The sequence below is a fragment of the Neltuma alba genome, unplaced genomic scaffold, assembly GCF_004799145.2.
Source record: "Neltuma alba isolate B1F8T4 unplaced genomic scaffold, ASM479914v2 tig00012149_pilon, whole genome shotgun sequence".
Taxonomy (NCBI): domain Eukaryota; kingdom Viridiplantae; phylum Streptophyta; class Magnoliopsida; order Fabales; family Fabaceae; genus Neltuma; species Neltuma alba.
Genome location: NW_021636698.1, coordinates 1,920 through 27,739, shown reverse-complemented (window position 1 = coordinate 27,739; position 25,820 = coordinate 1,920). Strand labels below are relative to the sequence as shown.

Below are 25,820 nucleotides of genomic sequence, written 5' to 3'. Positions count from 1 at the left end.
CTTGTTCCTGGTCATAAACAATTCGAAGTCTTAGCGTCGATATCCACTTTCCAGGAAAAAGCAATCAGTAGTTAAGAATTTTTAACAACTATATATTGAACTATAATCATTTTCACTTCTGCAGAAGGGGAGCAAGATCTGTAAACACGTTAATTAATTTCATGGTTCCTAATATTTTATAAGTCCTATGGATGGTCCCAAAACTTGAAAACGCCAAAGTTCTGCACTTTTCATAAAGCTCAAGTATCCTAACAAACATTAACAATGTCATCTTTATAAGAAAACTGGGTTCCTTCCATTCAACTTTAAAATGTTACTCTTATGCACGTGTGGACTACTCGGTATGCTTCTCTTGAAGGAACAAGAGCTGCTTCACTTGTGTGTGTGTTCTTTGGGCTTTCTCTTTGATTACGAGTTAAGCCAAGCTCTTAGCTCTTAGGTGGTATGAAGCATTGGAATGAGAAGTAAGAATTGGGATTAGAATTAAGAAAATCTATTAAAAGAGTGTTTAACATAAAAAAATTATTTGTTATATGGGATTAGACTAATGCATGTACATGGGATTGGGAAATAGGGAGTAGTATTTCCCAATCCCACCTTCATGAGTTTACTTAATCTCAAGTAACAAATAATTTTTCATACTAAATACTTTTTAGTGATTTTTTTTAATAGCAATCTTAGTTCTTATTCCTCATTTTTATTGTTTCATGCCAAAAGGGACCTTAGTTCTTTTCAATAGCTGAAAGGACATGCCCATCTCTTACTGATATAACCCATGGGTGAGCCTGCCGAGTTGTTTAAATGATTCAGTAGAGGTAGCACAGATCTCTTTTAGGGATAAATGCTTGTGATTTGAGTTCCATGAATTTAATTTTTTGTATTATGTTTGGTAGTAGAATTTGATTTTGTGATTGGCATTTGACCCAAAAAAAAAATTTTTTTTTGTTGTATTATGTTTGGTAGCAGAGGAAAGGTTAATGAATGATGTAACAAGTTCCCCCGTATTCCATCTGAGGTTCTGGATCTATCCTTACACAAGGAATCTCAAGAAGTTTTTACATTTTCTGAGCTTGCCAAAAATCTTATAATCCTTCATTTCACAAATAAAATAGCTAACCAAGTTCTGCGATCATATACTGAATAATAACACGCCTCTAGTAATGAAAATTGGAAGTGCATATCATAGATATAGATGAGTTCAATTTCTGGTAGCTCAGAATTTTGTCAAATAATTATGCGCTTTAGAAAGGGAGATAATAAATGATATAATCATATAATGCGACCAAAGATCGAGTTAAGAGTATGCTTTGATGATAAAAAAGAAAGCTACAATTAATCTTTTTCTCATGTACATGTGAATATCTACAGTTCTACAAAAGTTTTCATGCCCCAGATTTGTTCCCCTAGTTATTGAAGATATTAAGAAGGGCAACTCTGATCTTAATCAAACGCCTAAACAAGAACTCAAGCCCTTCTTCAAGATCTTCTATTCGAGACTCAAGCTTTTCCAGCTGAGCTTGCAGATTACTTGTGTTTTCTGACACTGACTTGCTGGTCAAGCTAAGTACAAAAAACTGCAGTGCCGCATCTGCTTGTGCAAATTCATTCTCTTCATCTGCTACCGTTTTGGGATTGTGGACGATCTTTGATACCAAAGACCATCTGCTTGATTTTGCTTGTGTTGATCCAGAGATAAAGCTCAACAAAGACTTGAAAACAGAAAGAGTGACAGCTTCGACTTCTTTTAACAAGCTAACCAAGGCCAAGTTTGTAGGGGAAAAGCTGCTTTTTCTAGTTGAACACCTCATGTTTCCCAAGGTTTTCAGGATGGCCTTTCTCACTACCTTCCTAGAAGTCAAGAACTTCTTGGCTTCCTCCAAATCGCCTCCTTTTTTTCTCCTTATAATCCATCGTAGCTCGCGGTTGCACTCCTTTGTGTGAAGCAATGAATCTTTGGCAGCGGTACATGCGTCTATGAGCCTTAATGATCCATCCAAAAGCTCATCTAATAAATTATCTTCACACTCTTGGAGGAGGGCTTGTTGGATGAGGGGAAGTTGAATCAAGTTTTCAAGACAATCATGTAAATCTCGCAGGCCCTCTATGTTATGGACAAGCAATGATGAAGAAGAGGTTTCACAAGAAGCCTTTAATCTGTCTATGTGTTCATTGCATCGTAAAACGAGAGGGTGTGGTCTAGAGGGCAAACTGTTTGAACGAGCATGGAAAGAAGGTGCCATTTTTTCACTCAAGAGAAGGGAAAGGGCTTATGGTTGAATGATGAGAAATTGAGTCTATGAATGTGCCTGTACAACTGGAAGTGGCTCCATATATACTACGGGCATAAGGGACAAATGGAATCTCCTCTTATCAAATCTCAATGAATTTCAAGTTAGTTTAAATTCTGGATCCAAACATGAGCTCTTGTATGTCAGAACAATGTCTCCCTCAAGGAATCTTCCCAACTCATGCAAGTTTTTTTTTTTTTTTTCTGGCTCCCTCACATGTATGATTATTTAATCTCCAAGATATGAGAGTGACTAGTCTTGGTATGTGTATACATGTTCAACGGCTGAAACTATGGCTGTGTTTACGCTAGCCACTCCTTTGGAGAACAGACACTTGTTTCTGACGTTGAGCTAGTGTTGCTTCACACGTGCTTACAGCTAATACAGAAAACTGAAACGTTGGTTAAGTGTTTCAGTATGTCACAATTTTCAAGCAACTTCAAAGCATATTCCAGATTCCGTACCATGAAGAGTAAGATATAATAATAATCACAGCAAGTGCACTAATATACCACTAATTGCAAAAGTAATTCTTCTCATACAAGAGAGTATGGTAATGGGAATTCGCTGTCATTTGAGTTTGAATTCACTGTCCGGTCCATGGATCTGCCTTCCTTTCAGTAATGGTTTATCCTGCAAGTCTTGTAAACCAGGAAATGCTTCTCATTGGGCAACATATGCTGCAGTGCTTGTCTCAACAGTAATATTATTGATGACCTTTCGATTGACTTGATCTTAAATCAAAGGTAGACATCACGTTGTTGATTGTAGCTAGCACATGCAAAATGAGAACGTGGACAGACAACATTATGATTTGAAAATTTTCAATTATCAACATAAAATAGAGATAATCTTGACGGTTAGGCAATAATTCAAATTTTTCATGAACTCAAAGTGCACGCAACAATTGATTATAATAATTTTCTTCTAGTCCTCCTAATGCGTAGTTCATTTCTTTTATTCTTAGCATAAATAAATCCTTTGTCAGTAAATGAAAAATTTAAAGTAGGCTGTCATATTAACAGGTGAATTATAGGAAATGACAAAATGTCATTATAAGGGAGGTTTCCGTTTTAGTAAGCTGATGATGTTGTTCTATCAATGAAATGAAATTGTTCTTGATCCACGTTCACTTTCCTTTCAATTATTTCAGATATGAAATATGGGGAAATTTTCAAGAGAAATTGAAGGATTAAATGTGGAGAATGCACAGTAAAAGAGGGGAAAAAGGGAAACACGGCATCAAGTGGCTATAGTATGATTTTCTATGTATTGAGTAACTGAATATGATATTATCACATCTATATACAATTACGAGACACCCATGGACAAAAATTGAACTTCTGCATCCATGATATTGTCATTTAAATTTTCTCTACCAAGTGATTTTTTTTAGCCTGAATCTACCTAGTGATTGAAGAAATTCAGAAGAGAAACTCTGATTCTAATGATATTTCTTGATAGGCTTTCAACTTCCGCTTCTAGATCCTGAACGCAAGTCTCCAGATTTTCCAATGTGTTTGAAAATTCTCCATTGGTGAATGCTTGGGACTGATAAAAGACAGCAAAGCTACATCCACCTTTTCAAACTCATTTGTGTCTGACTCTTCAGATTCATAAGCTGCTCTTTTAAGCTGTATCAGCTTGGAAATCAATGACCATATTCTCTGCTTTAGTTGTCCCTTTGGATCTCAAATAAAGAAACAACAAAGTCTCCAATGAGCTCATACTAACTGCTTCTGCTTCTTTCAAGATGCTAAGCATAAGCAAAGTATCATCGTCATTGTTTATTGAAGAATCTTTCGAGATTCCCTCCAAATTTCTCAAGGCCTTTCTTATTTCCTGCTTCATCTTCTTCCTAGAAGCAAGGTAATTTCCAGCCTCAATTTTGAATTCAGAAGTTTCAGCTCCCCTCTTCCACCTAATAACTGATTGAAGTGCTTGAATGCTTTCCTCCTCAGCTTTACCACTGATATCCAATAGAAAGAGAAATCCTTCTGATAGTTTATCAGCCGATTTTTGGCTGCATTCTCGTGCTAAGTCTTGTTGGGTGGCTGACAATTGGAGCAACTTAAGAGTGGAATCATGCAAATCCTGCAAGCCATTGAGTCTATGGCTTAGAGAAGATGAAGAAGCCACTTCAGAAGACTTCAATCTGTTTAAATGCTCCTCAAACTGTGACATAAGGGGTAAGATGTGGAGGGCAAGCTGTTGCAGCGAATATGGAGGGAGCTCTTTGTGTAGGTTTCTATGGCCTCCATTTTCTCTTATCTGAAAGCAGAAAGCTAGGAGATGAGTTCCAATGGTTGCCTCCTTCTGCATATATAGCCTGAAAAATGAGGGAGACAAGAAGAATATTTTACTTTCCAAATTTCACAAAGTAATCAGGCCATACTAGAATCTTGGAGCTGCCACAGCATTGTTGGCGCCTTGGCTCCCCTCTCACCAAGCTTCCTAGCTTATCTCTCATTTGCTTTAACCTCGGGAATCACAAGAACTCATTTGCCACATCTGGGATACTATAACAGTGTCTCTTCCATCTTAACATCTAGGTTTAAAATCTCAAAACACTGAAGAGCAACAAGGCATGCCACCAGAGAAGCAGCATCTTTATGGGATCTTGTCTGCAGAAGAAGATGTCCTATCCGATTATTAATACTATTTTACCCTCTGGTCTATAAACTTGTCTGGCCTCTGGAGCATGTACTTAATGAATGAATTTCAATTATGGTTAATGGCTGGCGAAGTTTCTTCGTATCACATCTCAGTGGCTGCTCATATCTGGATGGCAATATTTCTTATCCGAGTGACAATATTTCTGTAGTTTTTCCTCAACAACACAGGCCATTATTTCATTTATAAAAGGATTAAAAAAAAGCAAAAATGTTGTTCTAAGTGTCTTTTTCTTATTCATCTTGAGTAAACTGATCAGCTTGTAGCTGTTGCAAATTCTAGCATTATTTTTTTCCCTTAAGAAAATGTTTCATTTTCCGTTTTCTTTCACTTAATGTAGACGCATTCAAGAGGGAAAAAGGGAATGACATCACATTATGATTAACTGACTTTGATTCAGATCTGCAAGTAATTTCAGAAATGCTAATGCAATGTCTCTAGTACAGGGACATTACAACTCAGACTAATCTATGATTTCGTTAACCCAAACTTAAAATAATTCCTATTTTTTTATTGCAACACACGAGGGAGAGTTCCATGCCTTTTCTTCCCACAATAATTGCATATCATATTGCAAGTAAAGTCATAATGAGCTCTAAATGAAACTCATCTGCTGCACATGTTGACAAATAAATATAATCATGAGAATTATTTTTAGTTATATGTATGAAGTTAGGCGAGATGGACCATGTGTTTTAATAAAATAATTATTAGAATATTGGCTTTTCCTAACAACACTTTTGTTCATTGTTATGGCTTAACTTGAAGCAATCACAATGAATGAGTAGATAATAATAAAAAAAAGGGTAATTTATATGTGTCAAATTGATTTGAATAATTGAACCCCATGTGGGACTGTCAAGACTTTCAATGATTAATCTTATCGTCTTCTGTATCTATGTGTAAGAGGGAGGAGAAAATGAATAGGTTATACAACAGTTTTCATTTTCATCTTCTGCAAGATTACTGTATATCATGTAATGACAAAAGAAAGAAAACAATTCTTCTCTCTCTCTCTCTCTCTCTCTCTCTCTGGGTCTAATATGGATAACTGAGATTTGGAAGATCAGACAGAAAGGGTAAGATAAAGTAGCTATAATTTGATCCTTAGAAGAAGTATATTTCATTGACAGAATAACATGTATATCATTTCTGTACAGTTGAGAGACACCCCTGGGAAAAATTTAATATGGATGTCTATAATTACATGTAAAACTATTCTTTTTTGACTAATGGTTGAAGATATTGAGCAACTGAACTCTGGTTCTAATTAGTTGCTTTGATAGGCCTTCAACTCCTATTTCTAGATCTTGAATGCACATCTCCAAATTCTCCAAATGGTTTTGGAAATTCTCCACAGATGAATGTTTCCGACTGATGAAAGCGGCGTCCACCTTTTCAAATTCATTTGCTTTTGATTCTTCAGAGTCACAAGCTATTCTCCTAGCAGGCATCATCTTTGAGATCGTTGACCATCTGCTTTGCTTAAATTGTCCCTTTGGATCACAGATAAATAATAGTAAAGACTCTAATGTGTTCACAGTGACATCTTTTGCTTCTTTGAAGATGCTAAGGATGGGCGATGTCTCATTGTCTTTGTTGGAAGAATCCTTCAAGATTCCTTTCAAATTTCCCAAGGCCTTTCTTATTGCCTTCTTCATCATCTTCCTTGAAGTCAAGTATTTTCCACCCTCAATTCTGCATCCAGCTTCAGTACCTCTCCTCCTGATGACAGACTGAAGTTCCTGAACGCTTTCCTTTGATTGTTGCAGGCAATCTTTGGCCACGCTACAGACATCCAGGAGCATGAGAGATCCTTCAAGTAGTTGATCAACTGATTTTTCATTGCATTCTCGGCCTAAGGATTGTTGGATGGTTGACAATTGAAGCAATTTCTGTGTGAAGTCATGCAAATCCTGCAAGCCACCAAGTTTATGGCTTATAGAACAGGAAGAAGAAGCGACTCCAGAAGACTTCAATCTGTTTAGATGCTCCTCAAATTGTGATAAAATAGGGTGAGGTGCAGAGGGAAAGCTGTTGGATCGAACATGGATAGAACTGTGTGCGTTAGTTTCTATGGCTGCCATTTTTATCTGATCAATAGACAGAAGAACTGGAGATGATATGTACAGTTTTGTTCTAAGCTGAGTTTTTGTGGTTAGCTTCTTCTGATTATATAGCCAGAGAAATGAGAGAGACATGAAGAATATTTTGCTTTCCAAATGTCCAACGTTAAGCAGGCAATTATAGAAACTTGATTTGAATCTTTGAGCTTCGTAGGCATTGTTTGCGCAATGTTTCCCACTCACCAAGCTTCCTAACTCATATCTTAAACATTTAACTAAAGAATCAATTTGATTCATCTTCGTCTGATAGAATAATTTTGCAGTGTCTCCTCCATCATAACAACTTCAATATTGAAAATCTCAAATTAGTGAACAACTTTAGGAAAGCCGCTGGAATGATCAGCATCTTTATGGCATCTTGTCTGGAGAAGAGATGCTATCTTTTTTCCCCCTCCCTTTGGTGTGCAATTTCTTTATACTTAAATAATACTAGTGTTCCTATTTGTAATAGTGATTGAAAGCATGAGGAATCTTTTTATCTTAGTGATAATGCTATATCTCCTTCACAGGAACACTCCAACTCAGACTCCTACATGTTGGTTAAAATAATCATAGTGTTCTTCCGTTTTTATTGGATTTGGGAGATCCCCATGTATTATTCTAATGCAATAATCTCATAAATAAACTGTCTTTTGCAGGCAACATATCATACAGCATTGATGAAGACTCATCAACTGCACATGTAGACAAAACCATAGAAATTATTTTAATTTTAAATCATAAGTAGGAGAGAGGAACCAAATTGTTGATTGAAAGCTTTCAATTATGGCCTATGCAACTCGAACCAATCACTATAATGCTTTATTTTTGTCGAGTTGACTTGAATAATAATTGAACCAATGTGGAACTACCAAGGTTTTCAATCATTTTGTCAGCATCTTAACCGTGAGCATGGGTAAGGGGGGAGCGGGGAATTGGGCCATTTGGTTAAGAAATTTTTAATTTGGTTCAAGAGAACTACAAATAGTTAATTATATTACCATTTTTTTTCTTAATGAAACTCTACTTAAGAAAGATTAAAAAACCAATGGAGAACTAAGATGCAGAGGATAAAGTAATTATAATATGATCAACAAGAAAGAGTATATTTCTGTAAAATAGTAATAATCCAGCCCTTAATATAAGACCTATTTAACTAATTTGATTAGATTAAGGAAGTTAGGTAAGTTAGTTAATTATAAGAAGTATAACATGTTTTTTTTAAAATACCATAATCATCTTTCTTAATATCCTCCCTCCCTCCCTCTTCTACTAGATTATAGTTGAGGGAGTATCCATATGAGTAATTTAGAAAAAATTGATAAATATGATAAATAGGTCTTATATTTAGAACCAAAATCAATTCAACTATTAGGTCCTACATTAAGGACCAGAGGAGTACATTGTAATCACATTAATGTACGTTTTATCAGACACTTATGGACAAAATTTGAATCTGGGTACTTCCAACTGTCGTATAGATTTCTGTCTTTCCCCCCTAGTGATTGAAGATATTGAGTGGGCAAACTCTGGTTCTAATCAATTTCCTTGAAAGATTCTCAACTCCTAACTCTAGATCCTGAATACACAGCTCCAAATTTTCCAAATGGATTTGAAAATTCTCCATGGATGAATGCTTGTCACTGATGGGAGACTTCAAAGACGCATCCACTTTTTCAAATTCATTTGTCTTCGATTCTTCAGAGTCACAGGCTATTCTCGTAGGCTGCATCATCTTCGTGATCGTTGACCATCTGCTTTGCTTTAATTCTCCCTTCAGATCACAAATAAAAAATAGCAAAACTTATAATGTGTTCACAGTTACATCTCTGGCTTGTTTCAAGATGCTAAGTGCAGACAAAGTCTCACTGTCTTTGTCGTTCGAAGAATTTTTGAAGATTCCTTTCAAATTTCCCAAGGCTTTTCTTATTGTCTTCTTCATCATCTTCCTTGAAGCCAAGTACTTTCCATCCTCAATTCTGCATCCAGCTTCAGTACCTCTCCTCCTGATAACAGACTGAAGTTCCTGAACGCTTTCCTTTGATTGTTGCAGGCAATCTTTGGCCATGCAGCAGATATCCAAGAGCATTAGAGATCCTTGAAGTAGTTGACCAACCGATTTTTCGTTGCATTCTGAGGCCAAGGATTGTTGGATGGTTGACAATTGAAGCAATTTATCTGTGAGGTCATGCAAATCCTGCAAGCCACTGAGTTTCTTGCCTATAGAACTTGAAGATGAAGAAGAAGCAGCTTCAGAAGATTTCAATCTGTTTAGATGCTCCTCAAATTGTGATAAAATAGGATGAGTTAGTTTCTATGGCTGCCATTTTTCTCTTATCAATTAAAAGAAGACTTGGAGATGATATAGACGCTTTTGTTCTAATCTGAGTTCTTATGGCTGGCTCCCTCTGAATATATAGCTAGAGAAATGAGAGAGACATGAATAATATTTTGCTTTCCAAATGTCATACAGTGAGCAGGCAACTATAGAAACTTGACTTGGATCTTTGAGCTTCCATGGCACTGTTTGCGCAATGTTTCCCACTCACCAAGCTTCCTATCTCATTTCTTAAATATTCAACTAAAGAATCACTCTGATTCATCTTCCACACAGATGAAATTCTTTTGCAGTGTCTCCTCCATCTTAACAAGTTGCAGATTTAAAATCTCAAAAACAGTGAACAGATATAGGACAAGCCACTGAAGTGATCAGCATCTTTGTGGGATCTTGTCTAAATAAGAGTTGCTATCTATATAATAATATTAATGTTGCCTTCGGATTAAAATACAGAGATGAACGTTTAAAAGAAATGAAAATCATAATGCAATGAAGGCCATCTGATCTTGAATTCAAATCTGCACAAATCAGAAACGATGACAGTGCAATATCTCCTGCACAGGAACACTCCAACTCAGACTCCTATATGTTTCTTCGACCCACCCTTAAAAGAATTGTAGGTGTTTTTCAATTTTATTGGACACACGAGTGAGATTCCAATTTCTTTACTTATTTATTTATTTTTCAAGCAATAATTGCATATATAAAACTGTCTTCTGCAGGTAACATATCATGCAGAATTTAATGAGATGACTACTGCACGTGTTGACAAATAATCACGATCATTATTTCTAGTTATGAATGAGAAGAAGAGATGTACGAAGAAATAATGATTAAAGAACAACTTTTTTCATTGCAAATTTGCAATTATGGCTCATACAACTTGAACGGACCAATCACTATGCTTGGGTAGGCAATAAAATTTGTTACGGGTGATTTATTTATGTCAAGTTGACTTGAATAATTGAACCCCATGCGGGACTGAAAAGGTTTTCAATTATTATCTCATCATCTTCTTTGTGCGCACGGCTAGGGGAAATGGGAATTAAACCATTAAGAAGTTAAGAAAATTTTAATTTGATTCAAAAAATCCTCAAAATGGTATGTTAATTGTTTTTTAAAATTAAAATTTTTGAAAGATCATTCTGCACATTGTATTGACCCAGAAAAAATCTGCTTTAAGCATGAGAAAAAATGGAGAATTGAGATGTGGAAGATGAAGTAACTGTAATTTGATCTCTAAGAATATGCATATATCATTAAAGGAGTAAGATGTAATCACATCTATGTACAATTGTCAGACAACTAGGAAAAATTTGATTTTTGTTTTCAACTATTGGTTGAAGATATTGAGTAAAAACACTCTGGTTCTAATCAGTTGCCTAGAGAGGCTCTCAATTCCTTCTTCTAGATCCTGAATGCATAACTCCAAATTTCCCAAATGCGTTTGAAGATTCTGTACAGATGAATGCTTGTGACTGATGAGAGACTCCAAAGCTGCGTCCACCTCTTCAAATTCATTGATATCTGATTGTTCAGAGACACAAGTTATTTTCTTCGGCTGCATCAACTTTGAGATCACTGACCATCTTCTCTGCTTTAGATGTCTCTTTGAATCACTGACAAATAACAATAGAGACTCCAATGAGTTCACAGCGACTGCTTCTGCTTCTTTCAAGATGCTAAGCATGGACAAAGCCTCATTTTGTTCATTTGTAGAAGAATCTTTCAAGGTCCCTTTCAAATTTGCCAAGGCCTTTTTAATTTCCTTCTTCATCTTCTTCCTTGAAGCCAAGTATTTTCCACTCTCAATTGTGAAACCAGAAGTTTCAGATCCTCTCCTCCTAAGAACTGAGTGAAGTCCTTGAATAGTTTCCTTGGACTGCAGCAAGCAATCTTTAGCTGTGCAACAGATATCCAAAAGGACGAGAGATCCTTCAAGTAGTTTATCAACTGATTTTTCGTTGCATTCTTGGGCCAAGGCTTGTTTGATGGTTGACAATTGGAGCACCGTATCAGTGCAATCATACAAATCTTGCAAGCCACCAAGTTTGTGGCTTATAGAAGAGGAAGAAGAAGCGGCTTCAGAAGACTTCAATCTGTTTAGATGCCCCTCAAATTGTGATAAAACAGGGTGAGGGGCAGAAGGAAAGCTGTTGGATCGAATATGCATAGAGATTTTTGTGTTAGTTTCTATGGCTGCCATTTTCTCTTATCAGAAAACAGAAAGCTAGGAGATGAACTACAATGGTTGGCTTCTTCTGCATATATAGCTAGAGAAATGAGGGAGACAAGAATAATTTTTTTTTCTAAATGTCACAGATTCGGGAGGCAATTATAGAATCATTATTTGGATCTTAGAGTTGCCACAGCATTGTTTCCGCTGTGCTTTCCCCTCACCAAGCTTCCTAGCGCATCCATCATTTTTTATCTAGGCAATCACATGAGTTCATCTGCCATAGATGGCATACTCTTGCAGTGTCTCCCCGGTCTTAACAACTTCCAGGTAATCTCAAAACATGAAGAACATAGGCAAAGCCACTGGAGTAAGCAGCATCTTTATGGGATCTTGTCCGCAGAAGAAGGAGGTTTTGCCTATTTACTAATACTGCTATACCATTAATCTAAGAACTTGTCTGCCTACAATTGGGTAAACTGGATTATTTAATTTTAATAATGCTTGATGGCCAGAGAAATTGCTTCATCTTCAAGATCTCAATGGTTGCTTCTGGGTGGAAATGTTTCTGCAGTGTTCCCTATTCATCATTAATTAATGGATGCTTAGAATTTTAATAAAATGTGTAACTGAGTTTGGGAAAATGAATATGCTTACTTTCTCATTAATGAATAAGAGTATTTATATACATGGAGTATCAACTAAATATACAAACTGAATGTACAACTGACTTAGTTATAAATTACCTGAACTAACAAAATGTTAACTATCCTTCACAAAATGCACGTAACAAAAGGATTTTTTTTTTTTTATGCAGTTTGTTAGATAAACAAATATCGATGACTGGATGTTCGATTAAATGCTGTAGTAAATGAATTTTTATGTTTGATTACTTTAGTATTCATCTTATTCATTAGTTGTTATTGGATAGCATTTTAACTATATGTTTCTTTTTGGGATAAACAAAAGTTATTATATTACACTGTAATAAATTGGAAGACATGATTGATGTGAATTACAGATCACAAGGAAGTCTGCACCACATTATGTTCTGCTTCAGGGGCACTGTACCAGATAGTACTTGTAAATTGCAATAACATGAGGAAAGGATTAACCATTTCTATCAACATTGAATACTTAGAAATAAAAGAAGGCAGCATCATATGGTAACAAAAATTCTTACTACTGTTCTTGTTATAAAAAGATGGAATAAGTCTTTCATGTACAACTGGACTTGAGGAACTAAAATCCATAGCATTTACAAAAATTTCATGCCTCTGGCATGTTGAACTAATGATTAAGGATGTTAAGAAGGGAAACTCTGATTCTGATCAAACGCCTGAACAGAAAATCAAGTCCTTCTTCAAGCTCATAGATTCTAGACTCCAATTTTTCCAACCGGTTCTGCAGATCGTTGACTTTTTCTGATTTTCTTTCCGTGTGGAACAAAGAGGACTGTAATTCAGCTTCAAGCTTTGCAAATTCATTACCATCTTCTGCTTCAAGTGTGCAAGAAGCTATCCTTTTTCCGTGTATTAGCTTTGAAACAATCTTCCAGCTTCCTACTTTTGATTGTGTTGTTCCCGAAATATACCTCAAGAGTGATTCAAATACAGAAAGCGTGATCACTTCACCATCTTTTAACAAGCTAAGCAATGCCATCATTTCAGAGTCTTTGTTGGTGAGAGAGGAAGTGCATTTACTTTCACCTCTCTTCAAATTCACCAAGGCCTTCAAGATGGCTTTCTTCACCACCTTTCTAGAGGTCAAGAATTTCTTTGCCTCAACTAGAAGCTCCATTTCACCTCGCCTTCTTTGTCTTCTTACAATCGAATGAAGTTCCCGGGTGCACTCTTTTGTGTGAAGTAGCGCATCTTTGACAGATGTACACGCATCTAGGAGCCTTAAAGACCCATCCAAAAGCTCATCTACCCATTTTTCTTGAGGTTCTCGTGCAAATGCTTCTTGAGTTGTGCCGAGTTGAACTATGTTTTCAATGAAACCATGCAAATCAAGTAGGCAACTCGGCTTGAAGCTGAGTGATAAAGAAGAAGATGTGGAAAGAGATGATCTTAATGTGGCCAAGTGCTCTTTGCATTGTAGAATGAGAGGGTGTGATTTTGAGGGCAAACTGTTAGAACGAGCATGATTATGGGGTTTTTGGTTCAAAAGAGAGGCATCCATTTTTCCTCAAGAGAGAAAAAAGATGTTGATTTTGAATGTGTTCAAATTGAATCATTGATTTGCCTTTTCATCTATATATATTGAGGCATAGCAAAGGAGAGGACAAGAATCTAATTTTAACAAGTACCATTAGGTACCAACTTATCTAGATTGAGCCAGAAATGATCAAAGATACGTTAGTGCTATGTCTCCCCAAGATAACCTTCACAACTCATACTTCTATTTTTTAAGATATTTGGCCTATATTTCCTCTCTTGTGCATTGAATCTTTCAAATACATCCTCACAATGGGGACAAAGGCGTAGCTTTGAAACTTCGTGCTGATATATTTGTATTTTGTCTTTTGCATAGATTGAAAGTGATGGATTTTATGAACTAGATAGGCTTCACTGTCCCACGATATATCCAAACATTATTCATCTACGGAAGGTACAGAGAGATTATTGCCAGCAAAATTTTTCTTTGGGGGTATAAATAATATAGTTGTTGTCTGTAGTGTACTATTGACCTTACGATGCTGTCTTTTCTAATGAGGAAGATAACGATACGTGGATTTTCTTGTCCTTAGAAAAGGAACATTCATTGCATTTTGATTGTGAAATTTAAGTCCATGACTTATCATTGAGGGCAATGATATGTTTTGACAATTGTTCAATTACAAAATCTAAGGCATTAGCTTAATATTGATTCAAAACATTGGTTCAATACTATGTTTTCTTTTTGTTTTTGGTGCCTTGAAAGAACATAATAGGTTTAGAAACTTCAGGTTTAAATCAAATATCACATCTGTTTTTAGAGAAGTTAAAAAAACCCAATATGTTTAACCATAGGTAACCACTTTTACAGTTTTTTTTTAATCCCTCAGCTCTCCTTTTATCTTATCTTGCAGAGTGACTTGATATCGGGGGAAAAAAGTGAAATATACAACATTTGAATCTCTGATCACATAAATTAAATAACAAATCAATACAATCACATTTATTCAAAATTACATGACAATTACATTCATTTCAGAAATGAACTCAGTGGTTGAAGATGTTGAGAAGAGAAACTCTAATTCTGATCAGACCCTTTTGAAGATTCTCGAATTCTTCCTCCAGATCCCGCAAACTCAATTCCAAATTTTCCAAATGACTTTGAAAACTCTCAGTAGACACAACACTGCAATGCTTGTGACAGAGAAGAGACTCAAGCATTGTATCCAAGTTTTCAAATTCACTTGTATTTGCTCTTTCATAGTCACAAGCTACCCTTTTCGGCTGCATTAACTTGAATACTAATGACCATTTACTATGCTTGGACTGTCCAATTGAGGTACAGAAAAAAGATAACAAAGATTGAAGATGGGTCAAAGTGATGAGTTCTGTTTCTTTTAAGATTCTGATCATAGGCACAGACTCATCACATTCTTTGTATGAACAGGTTAAACTGGTGTCCTTCCTATATCCCTTCAAATTTTCTAAGGTCTTTCGAATCGCCTTCTTCACCTTCTTCCTCCATGACAAGAATTTCCTCATGGGAACCACTACTTGGCCACCTCTCCTCCGGCGAATAGCTGATTGGAGATCTTTTATGGTTTCCTTTGATTCTATGAGTGCTTCTTTGGCAGCATCAGAGAAATCTAAGAGTCTTACGGATAGCAGTTCCTCAACCAATGTTTCGCAGCATCCTCGAGCTAAGCCTTGCTGAGTTTTTGGCCATTGAAGCACCTGATTAATGCAGTCATGCAAGTCCTGCAAGCCAATAAGATTTTGGCATATTATTGATGAAGATGATGATGAAGAAGAGCTTGCTTCAGAAGACTTGAATCTTTGCAAATTCTCCACAAGCTGTAGTACAAGAGGGTGAGGGGCAGACGGTTCACTCTTGGAGCGACAGTGCAGAGAAATCTTGAAGTTTGCAGCCATGGCGGCCATGGAAGTTACTTGGGAGATGAAGGAGCTCTTTGTTAAGTCCTTCTGGTGCCATATTCTACGTATATAAATAAGCAAAGCCTTTGAGGGAGACAAGAGGAAGATATTCCTCCTCAAGTGTCAGCGAGTTGTCATTCACTATCCTTCAGCATGGAATCTTGTCACTGTCCGCGCATTGTTTCAGTTCAGTGATTTTCACAACTCAGGCGTTTTTCTCAATAGAGAATCTGCCATACATGGAGCTTTCAGAGAAAAAGGAATGTCTTAAAGTTATTGGCATTAATATCAATATGTCGATCAAAAAATCTTGAAGACTTTTTGTTCTCGAATCAGAAAAGGCTTCTCAGTCAAACTTACGGGCAACACGAGTAAACCTGTTTATTTGATAGGAAAAAAATAATAAGGTATAACACATGCATTAATTCCTTATCTTTTAGTTCCATACATTCCCGAAGAGTCCCCTTTGACATTCTCATCTTATACATATTCTCTTTATTGTTATTATTATGGTTAATTCTAGTTTCTAAGGCTAGTACTGGCACGCACAATGCTTGAGATTCCAGCATGTGTATATAATCCGTTAGTTAAGAGATGAAGAGGAAACAACTAGTCCGAACCTTCAAATTTGGAAGGGAAGGATGAATCGAGGCTTTGGCGGCATCGATTCCTCTTCTGGCGTCGTCCGTTCAGAATCAAGCGAGTTTGGCAGACAACACAAACACAAGTTGGAGATCACTCCATAAGTATAACATGTTCCATCTTCCAACGTTTGTTGTTTTGTTTCAATGCTCTAAAGCATCGGCCATTTTGGAAAGAAAAAGGAAAAAGTGCGTGAAGAATCCATAAAGAACAGGACCACAGGACATTGATGTAGATGTAGATATATGCCGCAGTACTCATTCTGATTGCTGCAAGATGATGATGGGCTTGAAAAGAACGAAGGGCAAGGAGAATCAAGATGATGGGAGTGAGACAAAGAAATGGTATAAAGATTATGAACAAGACGACAGAGCAAAATAAACATTGCGCGCCACCGTGAAACTAGCTTGTTAATACTTAATGTTGGGTGACGCAACTAACGCATGAACGAATACATTGTCCAGCGCCCACCCAAAAAAAAAAAAGAATAAATTAGTATATACTCCTCTGGTCTTTAATATAGAATCTAATTCTTAAATTGATTTTAGTTCTAAATATAAGACCCATTTTTCATATTTATTAATTTTCTCTAAATTACCTCTATGGATACTTCCTCAACCATAATCAAGTAGAAAAAGGAGAAGATATTTAAAAAGATGATTATGATGTTTTAAGAAAAATGTGTCACTTTTCTTATAATTAACTAACTTACCTAACTTCCTTAATCTAATCAAATTAGTTAAATGGATCTTATATTAAAGACCGGATATGATATATCTGGCAGAAAAATATGAAACTGTCTATACGAGAATTGATACACAGATTGTATCTCATTTTTATACTCATAATTTATTAATTTATAAGAGAGATAATATTTAGCTGATGGCGTAACTCGAGCGAATTACTTTTTCCACATGATTCTAAATAAAATCAAAATCAATCAAATTATAATTATAATTGTAAATTATATATAAAGATAAAAAGACAGTTTTGAGTATAATAATCTTTTAGTTTTATCTTAATAATAAATAAATTACATTCCACCATTTCATTTTCTAAAAAAATTAAGCGACTCATAATTCAAAAAAAATAAAAACTCGAAAAAAGGGAGAAATAGGGAAAAAATACAAGAAATTACTAAATCTCTAATTAAGTTTTTTAACAACACTTTATTTGATACAAACAATACTAAACTTACAAATGACAACGAATTTTTATTAACATTTCTTATTTAATATTTAGTAATTTTTCATTACTTTTTTGGTCATTTTTCCAATAACCAATGGATTCATGTTTGGAAGAAAAAATTTATGGTCTCCTAAATACATATCGAGATTCGAGAGAGGCTTATAATCAACAACTAACCTTCTCTGATCTTTAAGGTTTTCATATTTAGTTGATATCAAAGCAAACACCTTTACCACAATAATGTGAGGATATGACTATGATTTTAATCATTACCTTAAATTAAAAGCTTAATATCAATTAATGTAAAAAATATTTGGCTTTGCTCCAATTAAGCCTGATAAAATTTGCAGAAAGGCGGGAAGCGCCGCCTGGCAAATAAATTTGGAAGCTCAATATGTAAAGCCACTCAGAACAGTTGGAACTATTCTTAACCTTAACTAAAATCAGCTTTACCCAACCACACCGGTGATAGAATTAAGGTGCTTGGAAGGTGCCAATACTTCGCATAAATCATAAATCAAGACAAAACTGACAAAACTCTCGTCACATTTCTTATTTGGTTCATCCACACATCCCCTTAATTATCAATTGACTCTAAGCAATTTCCCCCGAGAATTACGAATTTCTGCTGGGAGCTTGCAATTATGGCGATGTACCTCAGGAAACAGCATACTAACATTAACTACCCAAAACTAAGCGGTGACACTTGCCACTACTCAATAATAAATAGCAAAAGAAATTTACCGCTACGACATTGGTGATCCAACTTCGTTAAAATAGACGCCAAAATAAAATATAAAGTCATTTCACTCAATGCGACGCAAACGGCACAGCAAAAATCTAAATAAATAAAACATGTACTAAGTAAATATCAAGAACTGCGCTGATGAAATATAACACGAGAACTTGTCTCAAATGGAAAACAAAAATTCCTGGCCAAATCCACCAAGACTACTACGAGATAAGAAAAAACATGTGAGATACATCTAGGTGTTAGTGGCCCTAGTGTATATCTGCTGACTGGCATGTGAGGATACCATCCTGATTGCACCTCTCGCCATCAATTCTCTAATTGCCTTCCTTGCGAGCGATCCATTAATCTGCGAAGTACATATAGTTGTGCTCAAGAGGTGAGTGACAATCATCCACAGCAAAAAATGAAGATGCCAGTAATGATTTAATATAGTTCATGATCATGTGGGTTAAGGGGGCTGTAACTGTTATCAAAAGCATAAATTTCTTGCAACAGGATTTGTAATTTTTCAGTGTAGTTCAAGCTTAACACAATGACATACGTTAACCCTGATTTTGATATCATAGCCCAACCATCAACCAATGATTGCATCCATCACAACTAGTACGTAATACATTTCAATGCCATTTATTTCAATGCATTGTGAAAACACGTGTGGGCATAGAGTCAGACGTTAAACTAGTATAGAATAGCAAAAAGGTGAAAGCGTTATATCTTGAATTCACGACCAAAACCGCGAGTGAAGTTAAACCTAATCCAACAAACCATACTGCATGGTGGACAACATAAAGTCACTAAAGCCCTGACTTCCTCCAACCAAATTATAAACTTCCTCTAACCATTTTGATATTCGCAGCTCACTCAGTCTTTTGCAGCTCCTAACTAGATAAAGCGTATCACTCCATAAAATCAGGATATTCTCATCAACAACCTCTCTAGCAACTAGCAGCTAAAGAGGGAAAACCTATAGTTACTAATGGACTTCAACCAATAAGATTTTTATTGAGGGAATAAATATGTATATCCTCAGGAACTTGTTAGTAGATCACAAACAACAGATCAAATCTTCCAGAACTGTTCATCAGAAGAATCGTTCGTAAACAGGAAAAATAGTACTCCTCCTGTCCTTAATATAAGAGTACATTAAGGACCGGAGGGGTATATGGATGACAGTTCAGAGGTTCTACCAAAACCAATACCAATAATGGACCAAATAGCATCTATACAAGCTATCTCACCGATATGAATGATATAACGCCTCAAAGGATAAAAGCAGTAAGAGAACAATACCCTCAAACGATCAGAGAGAATTGACGGAGTGATAAGCTTGTATTTGGGTGCCTCAGAGAGGAGCTTGTCATAGGTGGCCTGGTCAAAGAGCACCATGTTGTTCACCTTCTCCTTTTGCTTTCCCTTGCTCCACTTCTGTTAATCATAAACTCCATATTAGTATCACACAAACCCGTCTCTAGCATTTAATAGATAAAAAGAAAAGAAGGCTCCAATTCGTTAAGGATAACAAAGACAAGTCGATCCAAACCCCATCCAACAATGTTGTTTCAAGACAAAACGGAGTAAAGCATTAACAAGAAAACCAGACCTTCTTCTTCTGCTTGCCACCACCAGACTTGGCGGGTTTGGAGGAAGGTGGAGGACCCTTATCCTTCTTGGGAGCCTACAAGCGAAAACCGACCGCGTCATTATAGAAAAAGAGAGGCAACGTATAAAAGCGTAACCGGATAGCGATAATTGAGAGTGAAGATTGAACTACGATTTACCATCGAAGCGGTTCGAGCGTCGGACGGAAACTGTCTTCGGAGGCGAAAGCAGCAGAGCTAGCGACGATATAGGGAGGCGTCTGGGATGAGAGTGAACTAGGGTTTTTTCTTATAAGACAGAGATGCCAGCTGATCAAACTACCTTATTGGACTCTTGAGCAGATGGGCTTTGCCGCTTTGGTATATGGGAAGGTGCCCAATGAAATAATCTGGGCTACAGGCCCCATATTGTTTATTTGGGCTCGACTTTGGGCCCATTATCATGCTAGAACTCATCCAAGGGGAGATATTTCTTATTGGACTTAACTTTTAAATTGAGCTTCTTTTATCAGATAACTTGGACATGGGGCCCATGTGAGTATTTATTTGGGTTCCATTGGGGCCCCATTATCATGCTTAAGATCCTGTCAACCATGGAGAGGATCCGAAATCTAAGCTGGTAAAAAAACCAACAAAAAAAAAAAAAAGAAAGAGAATCCCAAATCTAAGGTCTAGCGGCAATTTACCTTCAGCCACATATTTGTTTTTTGGCCAATATCATCCACATATATTTCTCTCTTCTCTTCCGTGCAATTTCTTTTTGTATAGAAAAACAATGAGTCTTGATCTTCAATAGTCACGAATTAGTTAGATGCAATAAATCAGAAATTATTGATTTAGAAAAAAGAATCCAAGTCCTAAAGCGAAGCACTAGGAAAAAACAAACGTAGTTTGGGTGTATCCCAAGCTCATTAAATTTGAACTATCTAGATGTAGATAATATAGATTTAAAATTTTTAATTAGTTATTTTTAATTAAAAAATTATTTCTTAAAAAATAATAATTAAAAGATTGCATTTGTTTTAGATTTTATACACATTAAAATAATTATTTTAACTAAATAAAAATTAAAAAACTTAAATTTAGATAATCTAAATTAGATCTGAATAGTTCAGATCTAATAAGTTTGGATGATTAGGAAGCTAATTCCAGGAAACACCAAAGTGAAAGAGCAATATTATTTGTTAATATATGGCCACCAGATGAGAGATGATTGGGCTGCTGCTTGCATGGATATGCAGGACTCTAGTTCGGTTGCTACAGGGAAACGAATAAAGTGGGCCCTTTCAATTCCGCACGCTAGCGCTCCTTGAGGTTTAAGCAAGTATCTGTGGGAATGACCAACGAGGATTGCTTCAAGTAGTAAGCGGTTTGGTATCGTTTAAGCGAGGTCTTGAATTCGAGTTTCAGTATATGCAGAAATTTCCGTTGGAAGACTCACCCACCACAGCCAGGTACGCGACACGGGTCAGATCCTGATTTAGTCGGAACAAAGCTCCGGTGAACTGGGTAGGCAACAAAAAAAAAGTATATGTGGGAATGATTTTAGGTTCAATAATTCAGAAGCAGAAACCATATCCACAAGAGAAATTGAGAGATAAATGTACAGATTCTGAGGCCTTTGGATTTTCCCTTTTCTTTCAAAAATAATTTTAAAAACTGTATCAGCCACCTTACGCCTGAATCCAAAAGCTTCATCCTTTTTAGGCTGCCGTGGGGTCTTCTAATGCTGGGGGAAAGCCACAAGAGTTAGTGAGGCTGAGGGACCATTTAAAAGGCTCTTTATTTTTTCAAAGTGCCGAAGGAATATATTATATTATAATTCAAAGAAATAAAGGCGGCAAAAGGCAAAAGGAGTACGTGGCATTTTCTTACTAAGTAAGAAATGCATTTCAAATCAGAGAGGCGAGTACTGGCGGTTTCTATCTTAGTATACCTGCCATGCCCTCCAATCACAAACTGCCACCTCGCCTTTTTCATTTTTCCCCGCTAACCTTTGTAACTTTTAACTTTCTCTGATCAAAGCAGGTTGTCAATTGACCCGGATTTGCGTTACCTAAGTCCCCTCGACATTTGAAGAGGGAGAGAGAAAAAAACTCTCTCTATAAAATATTATTTCCGATCCTAATTATAAGAGTTAGTTAATTAATTTGAAGAGATTAAAAAAATAAATTGACTTAGTTATTTATCCTAAATAAGTGTTGTTTTTCCTAAAATATCCTTACTAATCAAGTGTATTGACTAGAACTATTATTGTTAGAATGGTTACTTTGGAATAAAATGTATAAATATGAGAGACAAAGTGGATTGGGGTCTTATATTTAGGACCAAAATAAAAATTAAACAAGATCTTATATTAAGAACTGGAAATAGTATATGTGTATGTATTATGAGAATTTACCTTGTAGTTATATATAGAGGGTAAACATAAATATATTTGTATAGTTAATTATTCATAAGCTAAGATGATTTACTGTACACTGTTCCACAACTTGGAGTGCTGGAGATAATAGTTAGGGCATTTAGCAAGAGGGATTATGGTATTTATTTTATGTACCTCAATTACCTAAACCAACATTAGAACCATTCTATTATTAGAATACGTAGCCATTTAAGCAAATAAAAAGGATTGGAGCCATCATGACCCTACAACCATTTTTTTCTTGGCAGTTGTTTAAAGTAAAGGAGTCGCAACATCTTTCATTTATTCAAAAGGAATCTTTAATCATTGGTTAATTAGTGAAGAAGTTAAAAATAATGTGTAATTTTGAATAAATTGATAAATCAAATTAGAAAGATGGATTATCATCCTTTCAGTTCATTTTTTTCAAAAAAAAAATAAACTCTCTCCTTGGACTTTCAATGCCATGAAAATAAACATAATATGAAATTTCGTGAAGGAACAAATTAACACAATTTTTGTTGAGAAAAAACCTCAAAGTACATAGTGCCTTTCCATCTATAAATATACTAAAATTAGATCATCAATATACGTTTTAATTTGTTGTTTTCATTAATTCCGCTTATTCTTCATTGCTTTATGCAAGTTCCCTCTTCTAAAAATAGAGGAATCTTACCCAAAGGACTCAGAATAAAAATAAAAATAGAAAAAGGCTAAATGTTCGAGCAAAATATCTGCCTCCATTTTTCTGAGATGGAACCAATTGAAAAGTAAAAAACACAACTTTTTCGAGGTATAAATTCTAACTATCCTTGTCATTATCAATTATTAACCATCAATCAATTATCAACTATCAACTATATTCTTAAAATCTTATAATACTTAATCTGTTTAAAAATGTATCGGGTATGACATTATTTGATCTAAATATATTCAATTATTAAAATTTAAATAATATCTTGATTGAAATTTGAATATATTTAATTAAATAGAGAGTATTATAATTAAATAAGATTTCAGTTGGAGGTCAAATAGAAAATTAATGATTAATTTAGATTTTAATAATATCTTCATTAAAATTTAAATATATTGAATTAAATGGGAGCATCATTATTAAATGAAATTCCAATCAAAGGCTCAAATGAAAAAAAAAAAAGTAATTAATTTTAAATTTGAATAATATTTTAATTAGAATTTGAATGTATTGAATTAAATAGAAAGCATTATAATCAAATAGTATCTCCATTGGAGGTTTAAATGAATAAATAGATAATTAAGTGAATTTTGAGTTATCTAAGAGAAAGCAATCTATTAGACATGCTTCTAAATTTTTCTAAACACTTGCTAATCAAACTTAGTTAAAGGAAGTGTTGATTGACACAAAAAGAGAAAAATAAAGTAGATAATTGAATATATTATTAAAAAAGTAAAAGGGAACAGACCCTGCTGTCTCTATAAATAAAACCCGTGAGCATCCATTCGGAGAAATCCAATATGGAATAAGAACAAGAGCATCCTGCTACTTCCCACTTTGAAAACAGAGGAACTCTGTTTCTTCCATTCTCAAACACACAGCACATTCCATTTCTTATTCACTCTGTTCCTTCATTTTACTTTATTCCATGCTTTCAAGCCTTAAAATTGCTGCAGTGCTTTTTATAACTGCAGTTTCTGAATCCTTTCCTTCCGAATATATGATCCTTCCTGCTGAAACCAGCAAATGCCCAGTCCCTTTTGAGTGAGAAAACCTGTAAGTCCAATCCCTTCCTGGAAAATAATCCCTGGCTTGTTCTGAAATTTCCTACAGACATGGGTTCAATCAAATCCTACAACCTTAGAGCAGAGAAGGCGAAGGCAATCCATAAACATCGCCAGCTTCAAAAGATTGCAAGCTTTTTTCGGTTTGCTGAAGTGTGTGTTGTATTGGTTTTGATTTCGAGGCTCTCTTTCCAGCTTCCGATCGCCGTCAAGAACTCCAGCGAGTACTTTCGAGATGTTTCAGTCTTCATAGTTGACCCTCGGTTTGTCTTTCTGATTGGAAATGTCATAATCGTCGCGCTCTTCACTCTCTCCGGTCAGTTCTCAGCTCAGAACTCTGAATCAAAAAGTTTAGAGCCTGATTTTTACCAAGAGTTCGTCCAGAACAGCACAAGGAGCCTGGAGAAACAAAGCTTGAAAACAGAGTATGGCATGAAGAACCCAGAAATCTATGAAGATCTACCCAATAATTCCTCAGAAAAGCAGATAGTAACCACCGGGAGACTTGAAGGGAATCAGATCAAATACCGAGAAAATCAGAGCCCCAAGCATATAATCAGAGCAGAGAAAAATAAAAGCAAGAAAACAGAGGACACCACCAGCAGGAGCATGGAAGTGACAGTTTACAGAAGGTGTCAGAGTGGGAATTTACTCAGTGTGATGGGGAGTGAGGAATCCAAGCCTGTGCTTCGAAGATCAGAGACAGATAATAGCAGGAAGAAGGGTTCGTATCCAGAGGATGGTATGAGCAATGAGGAGTTTCGTCTCACTATAGAGGCTTTCATTGCCAGGCAACAGAGGCTGCGAATGGAAGAAGAGTCTTACGTAGCTTAAAACTCAGCATCACCACTGTGTATATTGCTTACTGTAATTGGGATGAACTTGCTTATGATTTTCTTTCTGCTTTTTCATTATATAAATACGATATAGATGTAATAGAAATGAACAAGATGGTTTGAACAGTTTATGAATCAAATCGGCTGTAAAGGTTGAAGTTTAGTACCCTGCCCAGACAGCTCAGTTTGTCTTTATAATTTCACGTGCATGATCTAGTCTAAATTTCACCTTTTCCCTCGCTGCAAATTTAAGTATTAAGGTTTGTCTTTCTCCAATCTACAATATACTCAAAATACTTTACTCAAGGTGATCCCCTATTGTCATAATGTTTCTGCTTTAAATAGACGGTATAATGCTCTCCTAATTGTTGGGTTTGAGTAGGTTTATCACTCACTTTGAGGTTTTTTTCCAGTTATTTTAAATTATCTATCTCGATTTATCAAAATAAATAGTCCATTATATAGGGATAAAGAAAGAAAAACATTTTTTAAAAAGATTAACCGGAGTTGTAATCTTAATTTTGTGTTCCCTGTTCAACCACGAGATGTGTGAATGGTATTACGGTCTTTGAGGGCTATTTAACTAATTTAAATAAATTTAAAAAAATTAGTCAAATTATTGTTTGTAACAAATGAGCTGATTTTTTTAAAGTATCATTTTTCATGACAATTACCTTTAGATAGCAACCCCTTAACATATGTAATCAATTGGGATATTTAAGAGAATGAATTACAAATTTGGGAGATAAAGTACACTGAGATTATATATTTAAAACCAAATTTAAATTTTAACTGGTTCTTATATTAAAGATCGGAAGAGGTAGTATTTATTAGGTGTGTGATAGTCACATGATTAGAAAATTGATAGTAATATATGATAAATCCTTTCGGCGTAATTTAAAATATTTTGGTGTAAGTGACAAGTCTTTTAAGTATGGTTAATGTACAACTCTAATATGATATTAAGAT

The 25,820-nt window shown here is 35.5% G+C and overlaps 7 protein-coding genes and 1 pseudogene across 7 annotated transcripts; 1 reads left to right on the top strand and 7 right to left on the bottom strand.

The window, feature by feature from the left end:
- Positions 1-1,403: 1,403 nt before the first annotated feature.
- On the bottom strand, positions 1,404-2,240 carry LOC114723701 (uncharacterized). The gene has a single exon (XM_028909927.1). It carries the CDS (start codon positions 2,238-2,240, stop codon positions 1,404-1,406), a length of 837 nt encoding a protein of 278 aa, XP_028765760.1.
- Positions 2,241-6,130: 3,890 nt separating this feature from the next.
- On the bottom strand, positions 6,131-7,192 carry LOC114723696 (uncharacterized). The gene has a single exon (XM_028909923.1). It carries the CDS (start codon positions 7,160-7,162, stop codon positions 6,191-6,193), a length of 972 nt encoding a protein of 323 aa, XP_028765756.1. The 5' UTR covers positions 7,163-7,192; the 3' UTR covers positions 6,131-6,190.
- A 1,372-nt stretch (positions 7,193-8,564) lies between these two features.
- Positions 8,565-9,246, bottom strand: LOC114723698 (uncharacterized; annotated as a pseudogene).
- A 1,491-nt stretch (positions 9,247-10,737) lies between these two features.
- On the bottom strand, positions 10,738-11,610 carry LOC114723700 (uncharacterized). The gene has a single exon (XM_028909926.1). The coding sequence runs from the start codon at positions 11,608-11,610 to the stop codon at positions 10,738-10,740; it is 873 nt and encodes a 290-aa protein (XP_028765759.1).
- A 1,260-nt stretch (positions 11,611-12,870) lies between these two features.
- LOC114723699 (uncharacterized) lies at positions 12,871-13,764 on the bottom strand. Its single transcript, XM_028909925.1, has one exon. It carries the CDS (start codon positions 13,762-13,764, stop codon positions 12,871-12,873), a length of 894 nt encoding a protein of 297 aa, XP_028765758.1.
- Positions 13,765-14,684: 920 nt separating this feature from the next.
- On the bottom strand, positions 14,685-15,705 carry LOC114723707 (uncharacterized). The gene has a single exon (XM_028909936.1). It carries the CDS (start codon positions 15,678-15,680, stop codon positions 14,787-14,789), a length of 894 nt encoding a protein of 297 aa, XP_028765769.1. The 5' UTR covers positions 15,681-15,705; the 3' UTR covers positions 14,685-14,786.
- A 2,553-nt stretch (positions 15,706-18,258) lies between these two features.
- LOC114723708 (40S ribosomal protein S25) lies at positions 18,259-20,132 on the bottom strand. The gene is made up of 4 exons (XM_028909937.1): positions 20,037-20,132; positions 19,859-19,933; positions 19,549-19,683; positions 18,259-18,604 (listed from the first exon to the last, which is right to left on the bottom strand). Exons 1-4 carry the CDS (start codon positions 20,037-20,039, stop codon positions 18,491-18,493), a joined length of 327 nt encoding a protein of 108 aa, XP_028765770.1. The 5' UTR covers positions 20,040-20,132; the 3' UTR covers positions 18,259-18,490.
- Positions 20,133-23,759: 3,627 nt separating this feature from the next.
- LOC114723697 (uncharacterized) lies at positions 23,760-25,049 on the top strand. Its single transcript, XM_028909924.1, has one exon. It carries the CDS (start codon positions 24,067-24,069, stop codon positions 24,847-24,849), a length of 783 nt encoding a protein of 260 aa, XP_028765757.1. The 5' UTR covers positions 23,760-24,066; the 3' UTR covers positions 24,850-25,049.
- The last annotated feature ends 771 nt before the right edge of the window (positions 25,050-25,820 follow it).